At 33.9% G+C, this 24,037-nt stretch overlaps 2 protein-coding genes, 1 non-coding gene and 1 pseudogene across 3 annotated transcripts; 3 read left to right on the top strand and 1 right to left on the bottom strand.

Moving 5' to 3' along the window:
- Nucleotides 1-2,850: 2,850 nt before the first annotated feature.
- BNAC02G12530D lies at nucleotides 2,851-3,936 on the top strand. The gene is made up of 2 exons (XR_007319981.1): nucleotides 2,851-3,001; nucleotides 3,152-3,936. It is a non-coding gene; the product is annotated as an uncharacterized protein At4g26485 (transcript).
- Nucleotides 3,937-5,068: 1,132 nt separating this feature from the next.
- LOC106408417 lies at nucleotides 5,069-5,673 on the top strand (annotated as a pseudogene).
- Nucleotides 5,674-12,196: 6,523 nt separating this feature from the next.
- On the bottom strand, nucleotides 12,197-13,998 carry LOC106379260 (nicotianamine synthase 2). The gene has a single exon (XM_013819267.3). It carries the CDS (start codon nucleotides 13,343-13,345, stop codon nucleotides 12,383-12,385), a length of 963 nt encoding a protein of 320 aa, XP_013674721.1. The 5' UTR covers nucleotides 13,346-13,998; the 3' UTR covers nucleotides 12,197-12,382.
- A 9,039-nt stretch (nucleotides 13,999-23,037) lies between these two features.
- On the top strand, nucleotides 23,038-23,736 carry LOC106429171 (major oleosin NAP-II-like). Its single transcript, XM_013869909.3, has one exon. The coding sequence runs from the start codon at nucleotides 23,067-23,069 to the stop codon at nucleotides 23,457-23,459; it is 393 nt and encodes a 130-aa protein (XP_013725363.3). The 5' UTR covers nucleotides 23,038-23,066; the 3' UTR covers nucleotides 23,460-23,736.
- The last annotated feature ends 301 nt before the right edge of the window (nucleotides 23,737-24,037 follow it).

The following is a 24,037-nucleotide window of genomic DNA, read 5'->3' as shown; positions in this document are numbered from 1 at the left end:
ATACATGTCCATACCAAGAACGGCTTGGCCGAAATCTTTTAAAACACAAATAGCTGATTGATAGACCATAACTTATGAGGTCAAAACTCTCATTCACAGCTTGGGTCATACGAAATTTACATGCACCTAAGTTAATACGCATCAGGCCATTTAGTGAGCATAGATATCCCCTATCACAATTATTAACGGGTCAAGAGCCCGACATACCCCATCATAAGACATTTGGATGTGATGTTTATGTACTAATTGCTCTACCACAGAGAACTAAGATGGGACCTCAAAAGGAGGATGGGGATATATGTTGGATATGATTCTCCCACAATAATAAAGTACCTTGAGCCAACTATGTGTTATTATATTTGAGGCCAGATACACATATTATTTTAAGACCAGGAGAAGAAAAATAATAAATCTGGTAAAAAATGGTAAAAGAAATAAAATAGAATCAACCATCAATGTCTTGGCAAGATCCTCGGACTAAAGAATGTGAAATAGACGTCCAAAGATTATACATTTACAAAGCTAGCTAATCAAATGCCAGACACATTTGCTGACCCGAAAAAGAATGACTAAGTCATATATAAACCAGCTTGTAAAGCACCCACGAATTTGATGTCCAATAAGAGACACAGTCAAGTTGCTACAGAGTCTAGACAACGTACGAAACGTGGTAGACCAATAGGTTCCAAAAGATAAGAATCCTCGGAAACAAAAGAAAGGTGCAAAGAATGATAATCAAAATCCAAATCCGAGGTTACTAAGGAAACCATCCCAGACATGGAGATAAAGCCGGTCGGCTCTAAGGTACAGGTACCAAACAATGTAGCTTGGGACGCCAAGCTGCAAAGTATTAAAGGTCCTGATAATAATGAATCTCAATCGATTATATCATGTCTGGAACATAATGGAACCAATAAGGAATGTCGACATAAGATGATTTATTTGAATAAAAGGTAGCACTTGAATTTATGAATATAGGCGAGGATCATGAACCCACGTCAATATAAGAGTGCGCACTCGTAGAACAGATTGGATTGAATGGAAACGTGAGGTTAAATAGTTTAAGGAAGAAAGACGTATTTGGCCATATGATTAATACGCCATATGATGTTAAAACCAGTAGATATAAATGAGTCTTGTGAGGAATAGAAATCGTGAGATATAAAGCTGATGTTGCACAAGGATTCTCACAAAGACCAGTAGTAGATTATGAGGAGACATACTCCCATGTGGTGGATGCAACTACTTTTAGATTTCTCATAAGTCTGGCTATATAAGAGAGAAAATTAGACTTGCAGCAAGTTGATGTAATGACTGCATAATTATATGGTTCACTGGATAATGAAAGTACTAGAGAGTATTGAGCTGAAAGTACATCAAGTTCTCGAGAAAAATATTGATAATCATCAAAGTATATGATCTGAATATCCTAGGAACCTCTGGATACAATTTCCCAAACAATTGAATATCTCAAGAAAGAGTTTGAGATGAAAGATATTGGAAAACAAAGTTTTGTTTGGGATTACAGCTTGAGTACATTAACAATGAAATCCTCGTGCATCAAATAGTATATACAGAAAAGGGTACTCAAGAGATTTAATATGGACCAGTCTCACCCATTATCTAGTACATGGGCGTGAGATCACTTGTTTTGGACAATGATCCATTCAGTCCAAAGGTGGACGATAAAGAAGTCCATTTAGTCCTGAGATGGACGATGCAGAAGTCTTGTTTTAGACACTGATCTGATTGGTCCATAAGAAGGATGATGAAGAAACCTTTGATTTTGGTTTATTTTATACTAACCAGTCCAAAGAGGGGTTATTTGGTTTTGTTGATTTGTTTTCAGACAGGTTATGTTTTACACATGGTGGTACACGCATATCACAGCAACATCATCCAAGATTTCGTGTGTGTATTTGAGGTCGATGACTCAATATGTTCGATCAGATTGTGGCATGGCCGATGGTAAAGAAGAACCAACTATCATGTTCGAGGACGGATCATATTCTGCTCAAGATCTTCATCACCCACGGATTGCAGAAAATTGGAGAGGTCCAAGGGACCTTCAGTAATGTCCAAATCAGGGGGAGTAATGTGTGTTGTACTCTTTTTCCTTCACCATGGTTTTGTCCCAATTTGATTTTCCTGGTAAGGTTTTAATGAGGCAACATTAAAGAACATTACAAGCTCTAAATGGTTATGGCATCCAAGGGGGAGTGTTATGAACCAGATTGTGGATGACTCATAACCAAGAGATTATGATTCGTAATCTTTCCATTTATCTATGACGGTGTAATCTTCTATATAAAGAACCTCTATATTATGAATAAAGATAGACTTTTCCATTATTTTTATAATAATATTAATAATTTTTTTTATAAATAAGTTATTTAAAATATTTTTTCATAACCGAAACAGCTGAGCACGGTTTCAATTTTTAGTTTACACTATCTTTATTTGAGTAAAACGGTTGTTGACGAAAAATAATAATAAAACTGTTGATAAATTCAAGAAGAGCAAATAGATTTGGCAAAAGAAAAACTAATAGTGGTGATTATTATTCGAATATTTTATTTTTTTAAATAAGGATAACACTATGTTGGATTCAAATAGTAGTACTAGTAGGGAGTAGTATTTTGTGCCCGTTGTCTTCTTAAAGATGCACTACTATGTATGGCTGAATGAGAATAAATGATCAATGCTGGTCAAAAGTAAATAATTACTACTCACAACATTCGAAGAGTCAAATTAACAAAGAAAAATAACTCTTTGATCCATTCAATTCATATCCAGTATAGCTACATATAAATATATGCATAGTGCGAGGGGATAAAGCATGTAGACGAAATGGAGTTTTCAAATACTATAACCTGTAGTCATTACAACAATAAGCAGAAAATACTTCTAGTTGGAGAAGGAGACTTCTCCTTTTCTTTATGTCTAGCCAAGGCTTTTGGTTCGGCTACTAACATCACTGCAACTTCTCTTGATACTCGAGGTAAGTAATAGTCAAAGTGTGTACGTATCGTTTTAGAGGCTACAGGCCAGCATTGTTTTTTTTAGTTCAGTTTTAAATATGTCAAATTATGATTAGGGTATCATAAGCATGTATAATTGCTGTGAAAAAAAAATAATTTACTTGTTGTAGAGGAGTTAGAGCAGAAGTACAAGGATGCCAAGAATAACGTAGAAGAGTTGGAGCGACGTGGGTGCACCGTGATTCATGGTGTTAATGTTCACTCCATGGATAAAGATCATCGCGTAGTCCGGTCGATTGTGTATGATAGAATCATATTCAATTTCCCTCATGCAGGGTTTCATTTTGGTCGCGAGACTGATAGCTACACCATCTTGTATGTAAATCTTGTTTCTTTGGTATATATTTTGATTTGTTGGTGTTCCATTTTTGGTTTATTAAACAAGTTTATGCGGACGTAGGCAACACCAAGAAGTGGTGAAAGGCTTTTTCCTAAGTGCCAAAGAGTTGGTTGATGCCAGTGGAGAGATTCATGTGACCCATAAGATAGCACATCCATTTACCAGTTGGAATATCAAGACTCTTGGTGAAGAAAAGGGTTTGAATTGTGTCAGAGAAAAAGAATTTTATACGTTTCAATATCCAGGTTACTCCAACAAGAGGGGAAGTGGAATTGACTGTGACTCTAGCTTCCCTGTTGGATTATCTTCGACTTTCATGTTTAAGAAGAAGCCCTGGTATGAAAGTGTGTTCTTGGGCAGGTTCATTTGAGTTTTATTCATATGTGTGGGCTAGAAACGAAGCCGAGCCTAAGAAGGCTTCTGCATCTCTTTAAATTTTCTGCAATTTCAATAAAAAATCATATTAACGAATTGTTGATTGATTATTTAATCGTGGGAATCTATCAAACAACTAAAATTGATGAGTTTCCTTCCTAGTCATCCCTATATGTTTATTTCATATTTTTTTTTCTATAAAATATTTTTGCAAGCTTTTAGTATTTTAATATGCATTTATGAATTTTAGAACGTATGTAAATTTTAAATAATATGATAAAATACTTTTTGTAACTTTACTTGAAAATTATGAAAGACAAAATTACACTTGAAATATTATTTTATATTCAAGTTAATAGATTTACAGTTTTTAACAAAAATTATGGAAGAATTTCTATTTCATTTTTATTATGATTAGGTGTCCCCTGTTCCTTCTTCTTTATAAGTCAGAATTCAGAAAAGTAAATTGACTCAAATGTAGATAAGGCCCGGACCTAGTGTTTCTTAGAAAAGCGATACAAACATGACTACCATTTGAGCTTATAATGTATGCTGACAAAAAAAATAGACAGTTTAGGAACAAATCAGTACAACCATTATCCTAAATTGCTATTGGAACAATTTAGCATATTATAGCGAGTTGGAAACAAGAGGGGTCTAATTCTTATCGTCAAATAGCATTCAAAATGGTGCATGAATTAATACTGCATTGAATGTTTGAGATACATAAATATTATGAATAATACTATATGTTACAAATTTTACTGGTTAAAATTTTTTTTTTTTTTAAAGAAAAATGTGAAATGCTATAAACGGCTCGTAAATGTCATGACTGGGTACATTGGTAGCAACCAATCGAAAACGAAAGAGGGCCGGCAAAATGGTGCATGTATATAAAAATTAAGTGCTCTTTGAAGCAAATAAATTATCGCAGAGTCCGAAGAGACGGATTCCAGAACCAAACATTTAACGGTAGTCTCTTAATACATCATACATGTGTCTATAACTCTATATATCGTCATAAAATTCTAATTTCGTCGGAAAAAACTCAAAAACTCTATATATCGTCAATGTGTGAAAATTGAAAAGAAAAAAATATAACGACGAAATGAAAACCAAAAGGTTAAGACAATACAGCAATAAGCAAAGGATACTTCTGGTCGGAGAAGGAGACTTCACCTTTTCTCTATCTTTAGCTAGAGCCTTTGGTTCTGCAACAAATCTCACTGCAACCTCTCTCGATACTCGAGGTAAACCAATCAACTCATATTACTTTGTATACATTTATTAAGGAACCATATATATATGTCATATGATTTTGGTAATAAATATTTGTAACAAAAATATTGCAGAGGAAATAGAGCTTAACTATGCGAATGGGAAAGCTAACATAGAAGAATTGACGAGACTCGGCTGCACCGAGATCCATGATTTAACGTGCACTCCATGAGGCTTGCTCCAAGATCAGAGCGTTATAATAGAATAATCTTTAATTTTCCTCATTCAGGGTTTGGTTTTGGTAGTGAGCACCATAGACAGTACATCATGTAATGTATCCCTTCTGCTTCGTTTCTGTATTTTTTTCTTGGGGGATTATTTTGATGTATTGAAAATGTGGTGGGTAATCACAGGTTACACCAAGAACTTGTGAGAGAATTTTTGAAGAGCTCAAAGAAGATGGTGAAAGACAAAGATGGAGAGATTCACATTACTCACAAGACGGCTCATCCATTTAGCGAGTGGAAGATAGTGACTCTGGCTGAAGAAAATGGTTTGTGTTTGACTCAAGAGATGGAATTTAGCAAATGGTATTTTCCTGGTTACTCAAATAAGAAGGGATCTAGACCTCGCTGTAACTCTAGCTTCCCTGTGGGAAAATCTTCTACTTTCATTTTTAAGAAACGGTTAATTAGATAATCACAAGATCCTTTGCATGACCGTCTAAGAACTCTTATGCTCAGCATATTAAATTTCAAGCGAGTCTTAGATTTTGGCTATTCAATATCGACGTATGTTTTGATTAACCTCAAAAGCTCAACTAAAAATTATTGCTATAATTTTCAAATGGTTTGGACCGTTTGGTAGTCACCGGGAACATGATAAGCTCCATCAATGCTATTATCGCAAGAGGAAAGGTAAACCGAGTCATGATGAGGAGAAGAATGATGAGCTGGACGCATGAGCAAATCTTATTGGTTTAGCTCATAATACTAGTTGACTATAAATAAGAGATTTGACTGTTGTAGTCAGTTAGCTTTTGATTAATTGAGATTAGAGACTTTAGTCTTGGGAGTTCCATTTGGGTTAAGCCAATTGTACTTAGGGTTTCGTTTGTAAAGAAACCACCCTGATAGTGCTTAACACTAACCCAAGACCGTAATACCCGAGAACCCGAAAGAACCAAGAGAATTTCTAAGTATGAAAAATAATATGGAAGAATTCTCAAAAAGATTTAGAGAATTTTGAGTAGAACACTCTTTCTTTCTTTAAGAATTTTTCTTATTATTACACTTGTTTAATTTTTTGTGTTATTACAAATGAAAGAATGATGAGGTATTTATAGCCTCCTAAACTATCTTACAAAAATCAAGATTATTCCACCATCACCTCCTTACTTCCTAGATATTTTTTTATTCTCTAGATTTTTCTAATACAATATCTAGATTTTTTCTTCTTGAGCAGGTGATGATAATTCTAGAAAGATTCTAGAACTTGAGCTTGATTTTGGGTTTAGTCCAATAAGATTATTGGAACCCATAATTAAGCATAACCCAAAATCAAGTTTAACTTTAATACTCCCCCTTAAACATGATTTTGTCCATCATTCCGAGCTTTGAGCGGAGTATCTCGAACTGACCTTTTGGTAATGCCTTGGTGAAGATATCAGCAATGTTGTCCTCGCTTCGAACCTCCAATGCTTCAATTGTTCCATCAAGCACCTTCTCTCTTATGAAATGATGTTCCAATTCAATGTGCTTCGTCCTTCCATGGAACACTGGATTATTGGCCAGCTTGATGGCACTTTGATTATCTCCATAGATGGTAACCGATTTATTTATTGACTCAAACAAGTCTTCAAGGAGTCTTCGAAGCCATATACATTCTTGGGCTGCGAGTGTTGAAGCTTTATACTCTGCTTCGGTAGTAGACAAAGACATTGTTGCTTGTTTCTTGCTGCACCATGAAATGCTTGTGTCTCCACACAAGAACACAAACCCCGAAGTTAATTTTCGATCATCTAAATCTCCACCAAAGTCAGCATCTGTGAAACCATGAAGAGAAACCTTGACATTATACTTGTACATCAGTCCCATGCCAAGAGTGTTCTTCACATACTTTAATATCTTCTTTGCCGATTCTAGATGTGGCTTCCTTGGTTCCTGCATAAACCGGCTTACAAGACCAACCGCAAAAGCAATATCTGGTCTTACAATGGTTAAGTATAGAAGACTTCCAACAAGAGAGCGATAAGGTCGAGGATTGGCTAACAAGAATCCTTCATCGCGTTTGAGCCTTATGTTAGTATCCAGTGGAGTAGAACGTACCTTTCCTTGGTGTACTCCAAACTTGTCAACAATCATTTTTGCATAACCTTGTTGGCCAATGAATATTCCATCCTTTAACCTCTCAACCTCTAGACCAAGAAAGTGATTCAGCTCGCCTAACTTCTTCATCTCAAACCTCACCGACATATCCTCTTGTAGACGAGCAATTTCAGCATCGTCATTTCCAGTAATGATCGTATCATCCACGTAGAGGAGAACTACTACATGAACTCTTCCACTTCTCTTGAAGAATAGGCTTGGATCAGCATTTGATGCCATATACCCGCAAAACTGAAGAAATTGAGCAAGCTTTCCATATCAAGCTCGTGGAGCTTGTTTTAATCCATACAAGGCTTTCTTTAGCTTGCACACATGGTTAGGTTACTCTTGTGACTCAAAACTAGGTGGTTGCTCCATAAAAATTTCCTCATCAAGCTCACCATAGAGAAAATCATTCTTCATATCTAACTGCCATAATTTCCATCTAAAGCTTGCAGCTAGTGATAAGAGTGAGCGTACCGTAGTCATCTTTGCTACTGGACTGAAGGTCTCATCATAATCTTCTCTGTACTTCTGAGAGAATCCTCGAGCAACCAACCTTGCTTTGTATCTATCAATGCTCCATCCGCCTTTCTCTTTAGTCGATACACCCATTTACAAGAAACATGTTTAGCATCCTTTGGTTTCCGAACCAAATTCCATGTTTCATTTTTCATGAGAGCATCAATCTCCTTCTTCATTGCGGTCACCCACTCCTCAACTTCTTTTGCTTCTTCATAAGATGATGGCTCATCTTCATCTAGAGGAGCTGCAAAGTAACAAGAGTAAGTGGTGACGAACCTTTCATCTCTAAACCGAGCGGGTTTGACAATGTTCTTTTTTGGTCGTTCATTAGCGACAGAACCATGATCATGCTCTTCTTCTTCAGCTTGGTCAACGCTCCCCCTTTCACCTTGAGTCTCCTTTTCAAAGCTTTCATTATTACTTGGAACTTGAATAATTTGTTCATCAGTCTTGGAGGAACATGAACCATCTAGCTCATCTAAGACTTGATGTGGTCCATAGTAGGATGAAACTTCGTCAAAGACAACATCACGAGATATTGTGTATTTATGTGTCTCTGGATCTATACACCTCCAGCCCTTCCGTTGTTCATCGTAACCGACAAAGATACACTTCCTTGCCTTTGCTTCCAACTTTGTTCTTTGAGAGTCGAACACATGGACGTAACAGACTGATCCAAATATTCTGAGATGCTTCACCGTTGGCTTCTTCCCGTGAATCATCTCGTAAGGAGACTTCATGTTGTTTGGACTGAGTAGCATCCGGTTGATGACATAAGTTGCACATCTCATGCCTTCTTCCCATAAAGCCTTAGGCAAATTCTTGTCATGTAGCCAGCTTCTGCACGTCTCGGTTAGATGTCTAATCTTTCTTTCTGCTACTCCATTTTGTTGAGGTGTATACGGGCATGTATATTCTCTCTTAATACCATTCTTTTGGCAAAAGAGAAACTCCTTTGACATAAATTCTCCTCCATTATCTGTCCTTAGAGTCTTTAGCTTCCGACCAAACTCTTCTTCCACGGTAACCTTGAATTCTTGAAATCTTTGAAATACTTCTGATTTTTCCTTCACAAAGTATACCCAAGTCTACCATGAGAAATCATCTACGAACAGCAACATGTAGCGAAACCCGAAATATGAAGATGTTCTTGTTGGACCCATCAAATCAATATGGACCTTCTCCAATGGACCGCTGCACCTTGAGGTTGAATGATCAAATGGAAGTCTATGTGACTTTCCATATTGACAACCTTCACAAATTTTTTCTCCATCTCGAATCTTCAATTTTGGAAGCCCATGAACCAAATCTTTATTCACCATGACCTTAAGCTTGGTCATATTTATATGGCCAAGTCTAGCATGCCAGATGGAAGCATTGTCATTCGTGCTCATCTTCTCCACATAGGTGTGTGAGGCCGATAAAACATATAAATCTTTGATGCGTGCTCCAGTGTGAACAACATCTGCCTTTAATTCTTTAATATTCCTTAAGAACTTAACGTCTCTTGGGCCAAATAGAACATAGTTACCTGAGTCGACCGCGTTCACCACCGAAAGAAGATTCTTCTTTACTCCAGGGACATGGTACACATTCTTGAGGGTGATCGGTTCTTCATCATCTCCTTTAATGACAACAGTCCCTTCCTTCTCAACTCGATGGATTGAATTATCAGCGGTAATAATGGCTTCTTTCCCGTCATGATGTTGAAGACTAGAAAATAACTTCTCATCTCCGGTAATATGATGGCTACAACCCGAGTCTACAATCCAATCATTTCTCAAGTTCTTAGTTGTGGGTGTACCTGGATGTGTAGCCTCCACCGTGAAACATTTCCCCCATTCTTCGTCTTTCGTATGACTTTTTGACTCCACCATATTTGTTTCCTTCAACTTGACTCGACAATCCCTTTTGAAATGCCCAAACTTTCCACACCGGTAGCACTTGAATTTTTTCTTATCCATAGAAGATCTTTCACTTCCATCATTGTGTCTTGAACCTCCATCTTTGTTTTTCGCCTTGAAGCTTTGTTGTCTCCGAGCTACAAAGGCGCTTCCCGAGTCATCATTAATTTTGACTCCTGACATTTGCATGGCTAATGACTCTTGCGAAGATAGCAAATTTTCAAACTCTTCCAAGGAAGGCTGTGTAGCCCATCCTTGAACCGAAGTCACAAACGGTGTATACTTAGGCCGTAGACCTCGAATGATAGACCGCTTCAACTGTGCTTCAGAAATTGACTCTTCCAGATTTAGAGTATTAATCTCAGAGCATAGGTTCTTTACCTTGATAAAAAAACTCCGATATTGAAGACTCCCCCTGCTTCGCATTCGCAAGCTCATTCTCCAATAATTGTAGCTTGGCCTCATTCTTTTTGTTGAACAGTTGATCTAAAGCTTGTCGAATGGAACTAGCGGAAGTACATCTTGAGATATGCTCAAATATGCTTGAAGATATGGATCTCTTCAAAGCAAACTCTGCCTTGGCATTTTTCCGTGTCCACTCCTTTGTCACTTCTGGGGTTGCAGCATTTTCCCTTGGTGGTGTTGTGTTGTTACCACCGACGACATCCCATAAGTCCTCAATCACCAGGTATGACTCCATGCATGACTTCCATAACCGGTAGTTAGATTGGTTTAGGATTTCCATTCCCAATCCAACAACACGACCCGTTGATTCCATACTTAGAATATACCCGAGCTCTCTTTAAAAACCCGATCTTGATGAGCACAAGATTAGCTTGGCTCTGATACCATGTAAAGAAACCACCCTTGATAGTGCTTAACACTAGCCCAAGACTGTAATACCTGAGAACCCGAAAGAACCAAGAGAATTTCTAAGTATGAAGAATAATATGGAAGAACTCTCAAAAAGATTTAAAGAACTTTGAGTAGAACGCTCTTTCTTTCTTTAAAAAATTTTCTTATTATTACACTTGTTCAACTTTTTGTGTTATTACAAATGAAAGGATGATGAGGTGTTTATAGCCTCCTAAACTATCTTACAAATATCTAGATTATTCCACCATCGCCTCCTTATTTGCTAGATATTTTCTTATTCTCTAGATTTTTCTAATACAATATCTAGATTTTTTCATCTTGAAGAGGTGATGATAATTCTTGAAAGATTCTAGAACTTGAGCTTAATTTTAGGTTTAGTCCAATAAGATTATTGGAACCTATAATTAAGCATAACCCAAAATCAAGTTTAACTTTAATATCGTTGAACAAAAGCTGTAACCGTTTCTCAACAGTATTATTCAATAAAAGTATTATTCAGCTACCGAGAGTGAGATCGAGAGAAATAGAGTGAATAATCGAGTTGCAAACTCTATCAGAACAGGAAATCAAAACATTTATGTATGTATTTATACCACTTGCATTGTATCTCTCTTGTTTGTTTATTTATTCATTTTCTTGTAAAGCATAAAGGGAAAGACTTTTGGGTTGTGCTAGGGTGGGTTATCGAGTTAATCGGTCCGATCAATAATTTCTGATTTCTATATTCTTATTATAAGAAAACACAAGATAAATATTACATTTTCAATTCAAAATAATTAAAATTTATAAATTACTTTTTATATTTAAATTAATACATCCAATTTTAAAATTTAATGTGTTCTAGAAATTTAGGGTAAGAGTGAACCAACTTTCAACTGTTTCTACTTTCATGTTTCAGAAACAGTTCTTTTATCAAAAAAAATTCTTATCAGTTGTTATTCCTTATTGGCATTGTGGTGTTTGATGCTTTCCACAAGTTGTTTAGTATTTATTTTCACCCAATTAGAGTTATCAGTTTGCAGGTTTTCTTAGATTTGAAAACAATTATATAACTGTAGAGGATATTTATAACATAATCATCCTCGTCAGTGTCCTTGTGTTAAGATAGAATCTGGACTAAAGAATAGTAATACAAAACACATTAATATGTTTAAATCTTGTGAGATTTTGAGTCGTTAAAATTAAAAATCTCAAGATGTGCCCTAACTATGTTTTATATTCTTCAACCAACGTACCAACATTTTTCTATTTTTCCAAAACCTGGTTTATGATTTTTTTCAAATACAAACTTGAAGTAAAAAGTATATGGTTGGCTAAAAACTAGACCCTTTCCATATTGTTGTTGCTCGACAATCATATTGATCAGTGTAACGAATCTCTTCAACCGTTATACATTCATTTATAAGTGTATATTATATGTTTGGTTAGCGACGATAACAATTTATTTTTCGTTATTACATTTGTAGGCACTACTATCATTTGATTCATTTCAATCACAAATGAGACCTTCATGATTCATATATGAATAGGAATTTTCAAATTTATGTTTTATTGATCCAAATAATTAAAAGTACATACAACCAGGTTTCTGTGACTTCACGCCGATGACGACCAAAGAACTCACAAAATTATTAGGCTTAACAAACATATCCCTCACATCACAAACAGATATACAAAAATTGAAAAGAGCAAAACATAAATACATACCTCTATAGAGAGAGAGTTGTGTTTTTGTATTTACTCAATGGCAGTAAACTCCTCGATCATATTCTTCTTAATACCACGACTGTTCATGATGGCATGGATCTTGGAACAATTACAAGGCATAACCACACACCTTTCGATCTGGCTGCTACGAACTTCACCCAAACCACCGAGCTTACGTGCGATCACCACCGAGTTAACCACATCATCCGACGGATGATAAATGGTCAACACTTCAAACCCTTTAAGATCACAAGAGTCAACGATTGGATACAAGAAAGCTCTAAGACCATGAGCACTCCTTAGCATCAGCACAGCTCCAGGAGCCATATGCTTCTCCAAATGCTCAATAGCCTTGACTTTTGACTCTTTATCCATCCCAACAAGAGCCGCCAAGAAAACGACATCGTACTGGTCTAACCCTTCCTTTGCGTTTAACACATCAGTCGTGTGGAAGATCATGCGTTCCGAGAGGTCCGGATCGCGAGACACGAGGTTTGAAGCTAGTGTGTTAGCTTCTGAGTCGATGTCGAAGTTGTGGATCGTTGTGTTGGGAAGGTGAAACTTGGCCAAGACGATGGATGTAAGTGGCATCGGACCCGAACCGATAAAAGCGATTTTCGTAGGGACATGGCTTGTGTGTTGAGCTAGGAGATCGAATTCCAGTTTGCTTAGTTTGAGGTAGTTGTTGTAATAAGGAAAGATGTGTAAATGGTTGAGTGGGTTGTCTTCAAAAGAGCCTATGATTGTGGAGAAGTGTTGTTCCAAGTATCCTTCGGCTTCACCACAAAGCTTGATGAGATGAGATCTCATGTCTTTGACTTTTTCATCGTGTATTTTTGTGACATCGATATCTGTGTCCGTTGGCAAGCACGTGGAGACGAGTTGTCCGAACAAAGTGTCGACATTCTTGGATGGTTTTAAACTCTCGAGGTTCGAGATTTGGGTATATAAGTCGATGATTTGCTTCACAACGAGGTTGTTTTCGCAAGCCATGTCGACACTATGAAGAGAGATAGAGCTAGGTTTAGTAAAGTAATGCTTTCAAGACTTAGAAAAGCTGGTGTTGTGGCCTTAACCCTCACAAGGGGTCGTTATTTATTGAAACTTGTAGGGTCCATTCTCAGCTAAATGTTGTTGTTTATTTATTTGATTCGATTCATATACGTTGTAAATGTTAATTTCCTTTAGAAATATATCAAACTATAGCTCAGTAGGTTCTATTAAAAACTTAAAATACACAAAAGATAATACCAGATGAGTTTAATTACTCAAATTATGAATATGCATTATACCAAAAGTTTTTCCAGTTAATACATAAATTTATAGACAAATAAGAAAATACATGAAGTCATGAACCCTAAAAATCCATGCTTTTCAGTAAATTAAACATTTTGATATTACTTTAATGAATAAGCACAACGCAAAAAGAAGAAGTAATAATTAAACGTTGGGTTACATACTTGCACTAAAGTGTTACAAATTGCATCAGTGATGTGTGCGTTTACGTATATGTCTATATGCTTGTGATTGTATATAATTTAATCTCACTGTTAAACATGAATGGAATCAAAAGGAAAATATTACGATTTAGCATTAATGCGTGTCGATGTATCCGTCGTATGGTTAGAGTTGGTAAATTAGGCATGTCTCATAGCATTTTTAAGTCGCTACGAATATGTACCATATAGTTTGTATATTATATATAAACTAATATGATCTAGTTGGATTTCATTTTATATATCGTTGAATTATACAGTCATCGGAGTATTAGATTCCGTTCACTCATCTGCTTTCTTGGGAATAAATCTCAATCCTTTTGGGGTTCACTCAGCCAATTCAATATACTTATATATGTTTTTTCAACAACAAATTGCCTTGAACTGGAATATAGTGAATTCAAATAGTAATATATGGACGCCGATTATTAATAAAATTAACTAATATACAACATATCATTTAGTTGAAGCCTAAGGGTTAGGTTCAGACTTGATATATATGAAAAACAATCTGTAAGAATAAAGTCATTGGAAAAGGAAAGAATTACCATTCTAAAGTAGAATTTCTATTTTCGTAATTAAGTTTATTATTTTCTATTATTACTTTATTTTGCTTTTTTGTATTTTTCAATATTCTATGATTCTCCATCACTACCAATCAAATTTTTTTATCTAAATTATATTATAAAAAAACAATTCAGTTTCCTTTTTTTTTGTAATTGAACTTGCAGAATCGTGTCATGACAGAACATATATACAATTTTGTAATTCTGGTGAACTTTGTGATTGTTTAAAACAGGTAAAATCACAAATTCCAATTAGGATAATTAACGGAATAGAAAAATGATTTCGAAACATGTTTTAGCACTTAATTGTTCTGAACATAATGTAAATGCATATGCAAAAAAATTATGACAAATCTCTTTTGAATATGTAGCTAGAAATTAGGGTTTACAATTGATTGATGGTACTTATACATTTATTAATGTTAGTGCCTCTTGCATAAAACGAAGGGCCCTAAATGAGTGGCTAATATACGCAACGCTCTACATAAACGATCCTTTAAAAGAAAGAAAGAAGTGATTTTGTATTCATATTCAAAATCAACCCATCTAATACTATAGTAAGATTTGTTTTCTTGTATGCATCTATAGACTAAAGTTCTGACTTAAAAAAAAAAGAAGATATGGTGACTGTGCTGAATATATTTAAGTGCGTATATGGTCTTGTTGATGAGTTTGAGTGCGTGATGAGTTTGAGTGCGACGTAATGATTTGACAAAAAATACCAAATCATCTGATATATATGGTATCAAAATTTCAGGAGATGTATGAATTTGAAAAACTTAAGATATAAGGAAATATACTATGTTTTTTTCTGCACCATGTGCAGTAATTTTTTTTTTTTAATCTAACGTATATTTAAAAATAAATTTTATTAAATTTTATAGATTTTACTATTTTCTTACTAATATTTAATATAGATTTGATATATATTAAATCAATTTGTATAAAACTAATAAAAATAATATAAAATTGTATAATTATCAAATATTTAACCTAAACAATATTTATAAAATTTGTAGATATATAAGACTAATGATCTTACGATTAGATATTTAAATTTTTAAAAAAATTGTAAATTTTTTTTTGAAAGCTTTAGTAATACAAATTGTATAAGTATACAAAATAATAATATTTCGAAATTTGAAATGTTATATATGAATATATTTATTTTATAGATGATGTATGAGCTATTACCATATTTTAAAAAAGTTTACCAAAAAAAAAATATCAATATTAAATGTAATATATGAATTATTACCATATTCTAATAAGTTTGCCAAAAATATAAATCAACATTAAATGAAATTATCCATATCATATTTTTTCGGAAGCCATGTCATCAATTTCAGTAGCCATGTCATATTTGTTTTGTGAAATTGATTGTAAAAAGAACATGTGGTAAAATAACTTCGCTGATATAGTCTAGAGGATTGCTGGCTGCATTTAAGCTTTATTAAGGTGTTTAGCCTTATTGCATGTCATGTCGGTCCTTTACAAGAAAATGTAGACCGGTTAAACATTTTGAAATTTAACTAATTAATATAAAATTTATCTAAAAGTACTTTACATCACCACATTCGCTTCAAACTGAATATCTCGGGACCCGGACAAGAAAGTGGTACATTGTCTCTAAGCTATTGGTATTGGATGAGGCGGCATTGTACTAATAATCTAACCAACTGAACTGCTTCGGCCAGCTTGAGCGCAAGGGCCCGTGCACTATTTTTCTGGTTTTCGGTGAATATGGTCACTTGTCAACCTACACCAACGCTTGATGCGTCATTCACTTGTCATATCCAAATTTAAGTCTTCAAAGCCCAAATGTGTAAATACCAATCACTTCCTCGGTCTTTTAAAGCATCTTGTTCTGCTTTTTTTTTACTAAGAACATCTCCAATAGACCTTCAAACCCTCAAATTTTGAGGTTTTTAGCTCTCCAACAGACTTTTAAACCTTCAAATTTTGAGGGCTTGAATAGATAAACCTCAAATTTGAGGTTCTACTATTCAGGTCCTCAAAACACTATTTACTTTGAATTTTAGTCCTTATAAATTTGTAATTTACATATATTTGTACTAGTATTAATTTTCTTATCACTTTAATCCTTATAACTATATTTCACTTAAATTTTCAAACATATCTTATATATACATATATATATATTATTAATACATAAAATATATAAATATGTTAAAACTAAAATAATTAATAAAAAATAATATTACATAAAATATATTTATTATTTCACAGAACTATTTTATTACATTGAACAATATATTACAAATTAAAGATCAAAATTGCAAGATTAAATATTTAACAATAAATATTACACACATATATTACACAAATTATAATCCATACACTGATAAATGGCGATAAATGAAAATTGCAAGACCGGCACCACAAGCAACCGTTGAAATGGCGATAAATGAAAATGCTCGTTTCCAACAATTTTTAATTCGTAATCTTCTGATAAAAAATCAAGAGGCTCATTTCTTACTTCGAAATGCGTTGATTGATCATATATGGGAATACTACGGAAATGAAAATAATGAGTAATTTTTATTTTATATATTTTTATGAATTAATGTGTGTTTTATTATTATTTTATGTAATTTTTATTATACAAAATTGTATTCATAAATATTGTGTTTAATAATTTCAATGTGTATGTACTCACTACAAGAAAACACGCAACATTCTGACGGACATTCCGACGGACAATATTTTCGTCGGTTTTCTTTGACAACATTCCGACGAGATAAACCGACGAGATACCTACGAAACATTTAATTTCATGTTCGTCGGTATTTCGTCGGTATTTCGTCGGAAAACTCCGACGAAATACCGACGAAAGTCAGGTCGTCGGAAATATCCAACAAAATTCCGACAGAATATTATAATTTTGGGGTTTCGATAGGGATTTGAAGTTCGTCGGAATTCCATCGAAATATTCCGACGGAAATCCGACGGGTTTTTGACTTTCGTCGGAATTTTCAAGACGAAACAGATTTTAGATTTGCAAAGTTATTATAAATGTATTGATACTTAAAATATCCAAATAACACATATATAAATTTATAATATGAAATTAGTTCACACCGTTAAAGTTTTTTATATAAAAAAATTATTTATGTATACATATCAACGTATTCGTAACATCCTCCAATAACACTTATATACTTATACAAACATATTACGGTAATATAAGAGTAGATTTTGATTTTGTATAATATCGAGTGAAACAAGTAACTATTTTAGTCAAACCTCTTATAAATCATTTACATACTATCAAAGATTTCTAAGTGATCATAAGACTGTTGTTTTGAAACCCCAAATTCTTATTTCTCTAAATTCCGTCGGAAATCCGTCAAAAATTCCGACGGAAAATACCAACGAAATTCCGACGGACTCTAACCCCGACCAATCAAAAGACATGCAGAAACTCATAGTTTCTCGAGGCTTCATTTGGCGATATTCTCGAAACATTCCGACGGAATTCCGACGAAATAAATGTGACGAACAGATTTCGTCGGACTTTTTCACTTTACCCGGAAAGAAAATTTGCGAAATTTATTTGATTAACCGCTTAAAATAGAACCGACCGAATTCTGATGGAAATTGTCCGTCAGTTTATTTTTAATACATAAGCCGACCCTTCTTCTTCTTCCTCATTTTTTCTCTTCTCCTCTGCAATCTTTGCGGTCTTACTCCTCTCTCTCTCTCTCACAAATCTGTGACTCCGACCCCAAATCCTCCAAATCTCTTCCCCAATCATGTAAGTCATCTAAACCCTTCTTTAGATTACATTTTTTTAGGTTGGAATATTAGAATTGTGGATTTTAGGTTTTGAATCTGAAGATTTAGGATATAATTGATAGTTTTAGGAGTTATATGCTGTTAGATTTTGTTTTAGGTTTTTGTTTTGTATGTAGATTGAAACTTTTAGATATTAAGATTTTAGAAATTATATGTTAAATATTTTTATAAGAACATTTTTTGTGTATTTATAATTATTGAAAAGTTTTATTTAAAATATATATATATATAATGCTTTCAAGTTTTTATTATCTTTTACTGTTTCAAAACATTTTTATAATTTTATATAACGTTTTAAGCTTTTTATAAAACATTTTAAGTTTCTATAAAAAAAATTTAAGTTTGTTATAATTTATAAATCGTTTTCTGGTTTCTAAAATTTATCAAAACCTTTTTCACCTTTTTAAAAACCTTTTCAATCAATAAAATGTTTTTGTGTTTTTTTTTTAGATTTAATTAAAACGTTTTTCAGTTAGTAGAAAAAGGTTTCAATTACAAAAAATTTTTAAAAATTTTTAAAAACGTTTTCTCTTTGTTTTAAAATATTTTCAATTTATAAACCCTTTTATATTTTTAAAATTTTATTAAAACATTTATTATAAAGGATTTAAAAAAATTATACTACAAAAACGTTTTTCTAATTTTAATTATATATATATAAAGAATTAAAAATATTTATTATAAATGATTTAAAAAAAATAATTATCTTAAAAAACGTTTTTCTAATTTTAAAATTTTATATATATTTAATGAATTAAAAATATTTATTAAAATCTGTTTTATTTTTTTTTTTAAATAATTTATTAATTCCGTCGGAATTTCGTCGGAAATATGTTCGTCGGAAATCTGTCTGTCGAAATTTCGTCGGAAATCTGTCCGTCGAAATTTCGTCGGAAATCTATCCGTCGGAATTTTTTCCGTCGGAATTTTGTCAGAAATATATCCGTCGGATTTCGTCGGAAATTCTTCAGAAATTTCGACGAAATTCTGACGAAATTTTTATTTCCGACGAGTTATAACCGACGACTGTTTTCGTCGGAAATTTGTCGGAAATAGCTTATTCCGACGGATTTTCGACGAAACCGTCCGTAGGAGCTGTTTTCTTGTAGTGACTATCTATCTATGAAAAATATAATGATGATAGTTAACTTATATTAAAGTTGAGGACTGAAATGCAAATTACAAAAAAAAAATAAAGATAAATTTGAGGATCCTTCTTGGAGTAATCCATCCTCAAACCCTCATTTTGAGAGTCAGTGGCCCTTAAAATGAAATTCCTTGTTGGAGATGCTCTCAGAGGAGTTTGAGGTTTCAGTCATAATCTCTTCTTGGTTTGGAATCAGCTTTTTGTTAATATTAGTAACATGAAGTTAATCATTATTATTGTTATTTTTTGTAAAAAAAAAATTTGGGTGCAAATGTTAAAATTTATACCAGCATCAGCAACTTATTACAAAGCTAAGGGAAAAAATGAGACACTACAACATAGGAAGGTTAACTATATGACATGTGTTTAAACCACTAACCTACCACGCCAGATGATTTGTTCTATTTTCTTGTGTTTGTAATTAGGTGGTTTGCAAATTTTTCTTTTGTTGTTGATTAAGAGGACTGTGGATCGTGGTCCTAGTTTCCACCCTGTGCAGAATTAGTTTGTATTAATATCAGAAACATGGTATAGTCAAACAAAAAACATAATAAAACCAATTCATATACACTTAGAACATATCTCCAAAAACAACCTTATAACTTCAGATATAAAGTTTTGTGCATTCTAAACAACTTTAAAACCTTAAATTATAAGATTTTTGAATCCCGCTGGCCACCGTCGATTAAAATAAGATAAAAATGCGGTCCTCTAGGATGTCTTCTGCGGAGGCGTATTTAGGCGCTAGTCGGGTTCCCTCCGGGGTGTCCGGATTACCTGGATTATCAAAAAAAAAAAAATCTAAATAAATTTTTACAGTTTAAAACCTTATATTTGAATATTTTTAAATCATTACACTTATGTTTCTTCCAAAGAATTTTATCAACTTTAATAGTGAATCCTTATAATTCATATTTTAAAAAACTTTACATATATTTTATAATCTAAATATCATATATAAAGTCTAAACAATACTATAATCTATAAAATCTCTTTATCTATATAATTTGGCTTAATCGAAAGGCTTTGTTGTTAATGAATTTCAATATATTATTATTTTATTTTTAGATTGAATAAATTCATAATAGTATTATAAATAATAATTATATAATTTATATTTATTAATTTTAAAAGTTGTATATATGATTTTAACTAATTTTAATCAATAGTAAAAATGTAAATTATAAATTATAATTTTTTTAAAGTTCAGTATAAAATTTTAGTTTTGGAGATAAACACCATTATATAAAACCTTAAATTCAAGGTTTTGTCGAATCTTAAAATGAAGTTGATTTTGGAAATGCTTTTAGACGATTTATATATCTCATCTGGTGGTCATCTTTTGTAAAGTTTTAACAATGAAATCCCATTAAATGGTTGGTTAAAACAAAAGAAAAAATATATCATGAAAGACTGAGGTATATTTTTATATTCATAAGTTTTTGAAAAAAAAATATAGAAAAAGTATTAGGCTTAATCTCGATGGGCTTGAACCCAATTGTTTTGCTTCTATACGTTTCATTGTAAATCAAGAAATCAAAATAAAAACCGCGAAAATCCCATAGCACTGAAACAGTTTTTCACGATATACACGATTCAGGTCGAAGATCCCGATGATTTCTTTCTTGAACTCGCTGCAATCGAAGCAGAAGCTGAAGCGGGGGTTGCGAAACTCCCTAGAATCGCTACTGCTATCCCTGTGGGGTTGACTTCTGTTTGATTCTCACGTCAAACACTCACAAGAATCCAAGCCCAAAATTTTACACATGTGAAGATGCAAGTGGAGATTGTAGATGTCAATAGTGTTCCATGACTAACTAGACGATGAAATCACTGATGCTAGATGCATTAGTCGTTACTACATAAGGCATGCGGAGTGGTGGATTACCATGTGGATGCAAGATATGCTGAGATAGAGAAGGATAAACTGAGGGTTTATGTCTTGACGTAGTCGTTGAAGTAGTTGCTGAGGCAGTGTGCATCAGAGAGTTAACCAGGAGGCATGCGGAGTGGTAGAGACCATGTGGACGCAAGATGCTGAGCTGGCGTGGGACAAACTTGAGGAGCAAGTTTATACCGTAGAGAAAAGGCAAGAGATAAACTTTGGGAGCAAGTTGATGCCTTGAGGAATAAGTGCATTTCTAGAAAAGGAAAGTGTACTTATTGATATGGAAGTTGTCCATATCCATGTTCCTTGGAGACTAGGGTTTTAGGAACGTGAGGATCACTATAAAAGAGCTATGGAGTCGTGTGTATTTCAGAAGACACTGGCTATTATTATAGAGGAAGGGTGAAAATCTCGTAGGGGTGTTCTTGGGTCGTGCTGAAGTACTGACGACAGAGAGACAAGTTTGGGTAGATTAGGAGTCTTTCAGTAGCAGTTGTTAGGGTGTTAACAAGTTATGTAAAGCTGATAAGCAAGTCTTGTAATAGATTGTTTAGGCGATTTCTAATAAAGCAATAGTTGGTTGTTTGTATTCTATATTGTCTCTTGAATTATCTTCTGCAATACTATTGTGGTGTCATCTTTGCACTAACAAAATGGGCCGTTAGAGAGGTTCATATTGGCTTTAACTTATATGGTTACACCGCTTTGATGTTATTTATTTCTGGTCCCCTAAGGGCATTTTCAACCCCACTCTATTTTTCACTCTAAAATAGAGTTTAGAGGAAAAATGCTCTAATGGTATTCTACTTCTCACTCTATAATAGAGTGAAAAATACGTTTACTCCAAAGATAGAGTAATTTGTTTTTTTTTGTTCATCACTCTATTTTCTACTTTAAAATAAAATATCACTGGAGCAAACTCAAACTATATTATAGAGTTACTCTATTTTATAGTAAAAAATAGATTACACTTTTGGAGATGGCTAAAGTGTTCTATAAAATGCTTATAGAATAAGATAGTGTGGCAACAAGTGTAGAAAAAAAAAATCGTTGCACTTTGGTCCGGTCCTCAACAAAAGCTCTGCATTTTCATGGAAAATAGAATCAAAATCATTGGTGGTTTATTTGTTTTTGTTATTGCAGGTGACATTAGGTGTATCAACGCTTCTTAGTTATGTTCCGGTTTCACTAGTTAGTGCGTACCAAGCAGGAGCTTTTAACACTTCTTACTTTGATGCTGCTTCTTAATCACACTCTCAGGAAGCCATCACCTTCTCTTCTCAGATCTCTTCCACAAGTCGCTAACTCAAATTTTAGCTAAGCTCTCTTCACCAAATTAATTTATTTTTCTTTTACTAAAACAAACAAAACTATTGCTTACATTATAATTATACCATCAAGTGTTCATCGAATCTTTGGTTAATTATGTTGTATTAGCAGTCCTTGATTCGAAACATAAAGTACAAAAACGATTAGCAAAACTTTCATATGAATCCTAGAGTCCTAAGTGGGTTTATCAGTGTTTTGAATCAGTAAATTCAGTCTAAATCTTTTCATATACTAAACCGGTTCGAAGCTACATTGGAGTTCGGTTTTGGTTTAGACATGATTCGGTAACTTCAGTCCGGTTCAAATCCGTAAGCCTGGTGGATAACGTTTTGGCGATTTGGTTTTAGAAGAATTAGACGTGTCATGAAGCTGTAGCTTATCAGCATCCACGTGTCAATAGCCCACCACCTTCCTTTCTATATAGCTATGCTACAAAAATTCTTTGAAGTCACAACTTGAGACCATTGATATGGAGATTCCTGAAGGAAGAAGAGATGTAGCCAGAACCGATGGAGAGAACACGACCAGTTCTTCGGTTGTGTTTATAACCGTAGCAGCCGTGGCAATAGTTGGACCGCTTGTGGGTCTGATGAGTTTCAGCCTCGTAGCGACCATGACTCTGTTTCTTATCGTTTCTCCGTTGATGCTGATATTTGCTCCGGTGTTGATGGCAACGGTGGCGATTCTTGTGGCAGCTGTGGTGGGTGTTGGGGTGGCTGCAGTCATGTGGTTAGTGGGGATTGCCGCTTTGGTTTGTTGTGGACGAGAGATTGGTGTTGGAACCGGAGTTGCTGAGAGGATGGTTGAATCGGTGGTGAGAGAATTAGGTTATGGTCGGAGTCGTTACTTCCAAGACAAGTGAGATGATGGTTCTTCAGGCTTACGTTTCTTTCTTTTTCAATCTTGGAAAAAGCGGCCGTCTCATGATTCATGAGATTTGAAGTGAATAAAGAAAGTTGAAAACAAAGAAGTGAATAAAGAAAAAACAAAAAGATGTCTATGATAACTATAATTTTTGATCTATTTTGTTAAGTGTTTTCTTTTGGGTCATCTTTTGTTAAAGTTTGAGCAATTTTTGTTACAAACAAAGAGATGACTATGCCTATGTATCTTTTGTTAAGTGTTCGAATTGCAAAATCCAACATGCAAGGGAATGATGAGTTTTATGTATAACCAACGATCAGCTAATACTGCCACAGATGCTCTAGCTCATCAACCGCAACACATTTGATTTAGCACTTTGACACGCACAAAAAGATATATTTCAGATGAAACATTTGATCAATGTTTTTTTTTTTTGGTATTTAGGTAACATATTTACGAATATCTTAACATAAGTGGGGTCCTAAACGGACTAAAACATAAGGAATACGTTCGTACGGAGGAGAGTCGAAAGGAAACGGTACATGTCTTATGATTTTTTTTGTGTTTCCACGAATG

This window comes from Brassica napus, chromosome C2 (genome assembly GCF_020379485.1).
Source record: "Brassica napus cultivar Da-Ae chromosome C2, Da-Ae, whole genome shotgun sequence".
Classification (NCBI taxonomy): domain Eukaryota; kingdom Viridiplantae; phylum Streptophyta; class Magnoliopsida; order Brassicales; family Brassicaceae; genus Brassica; species Brassica napus.
This window is presented reverse-complemented; position numbering and strand designations above follow the sequence as displayed.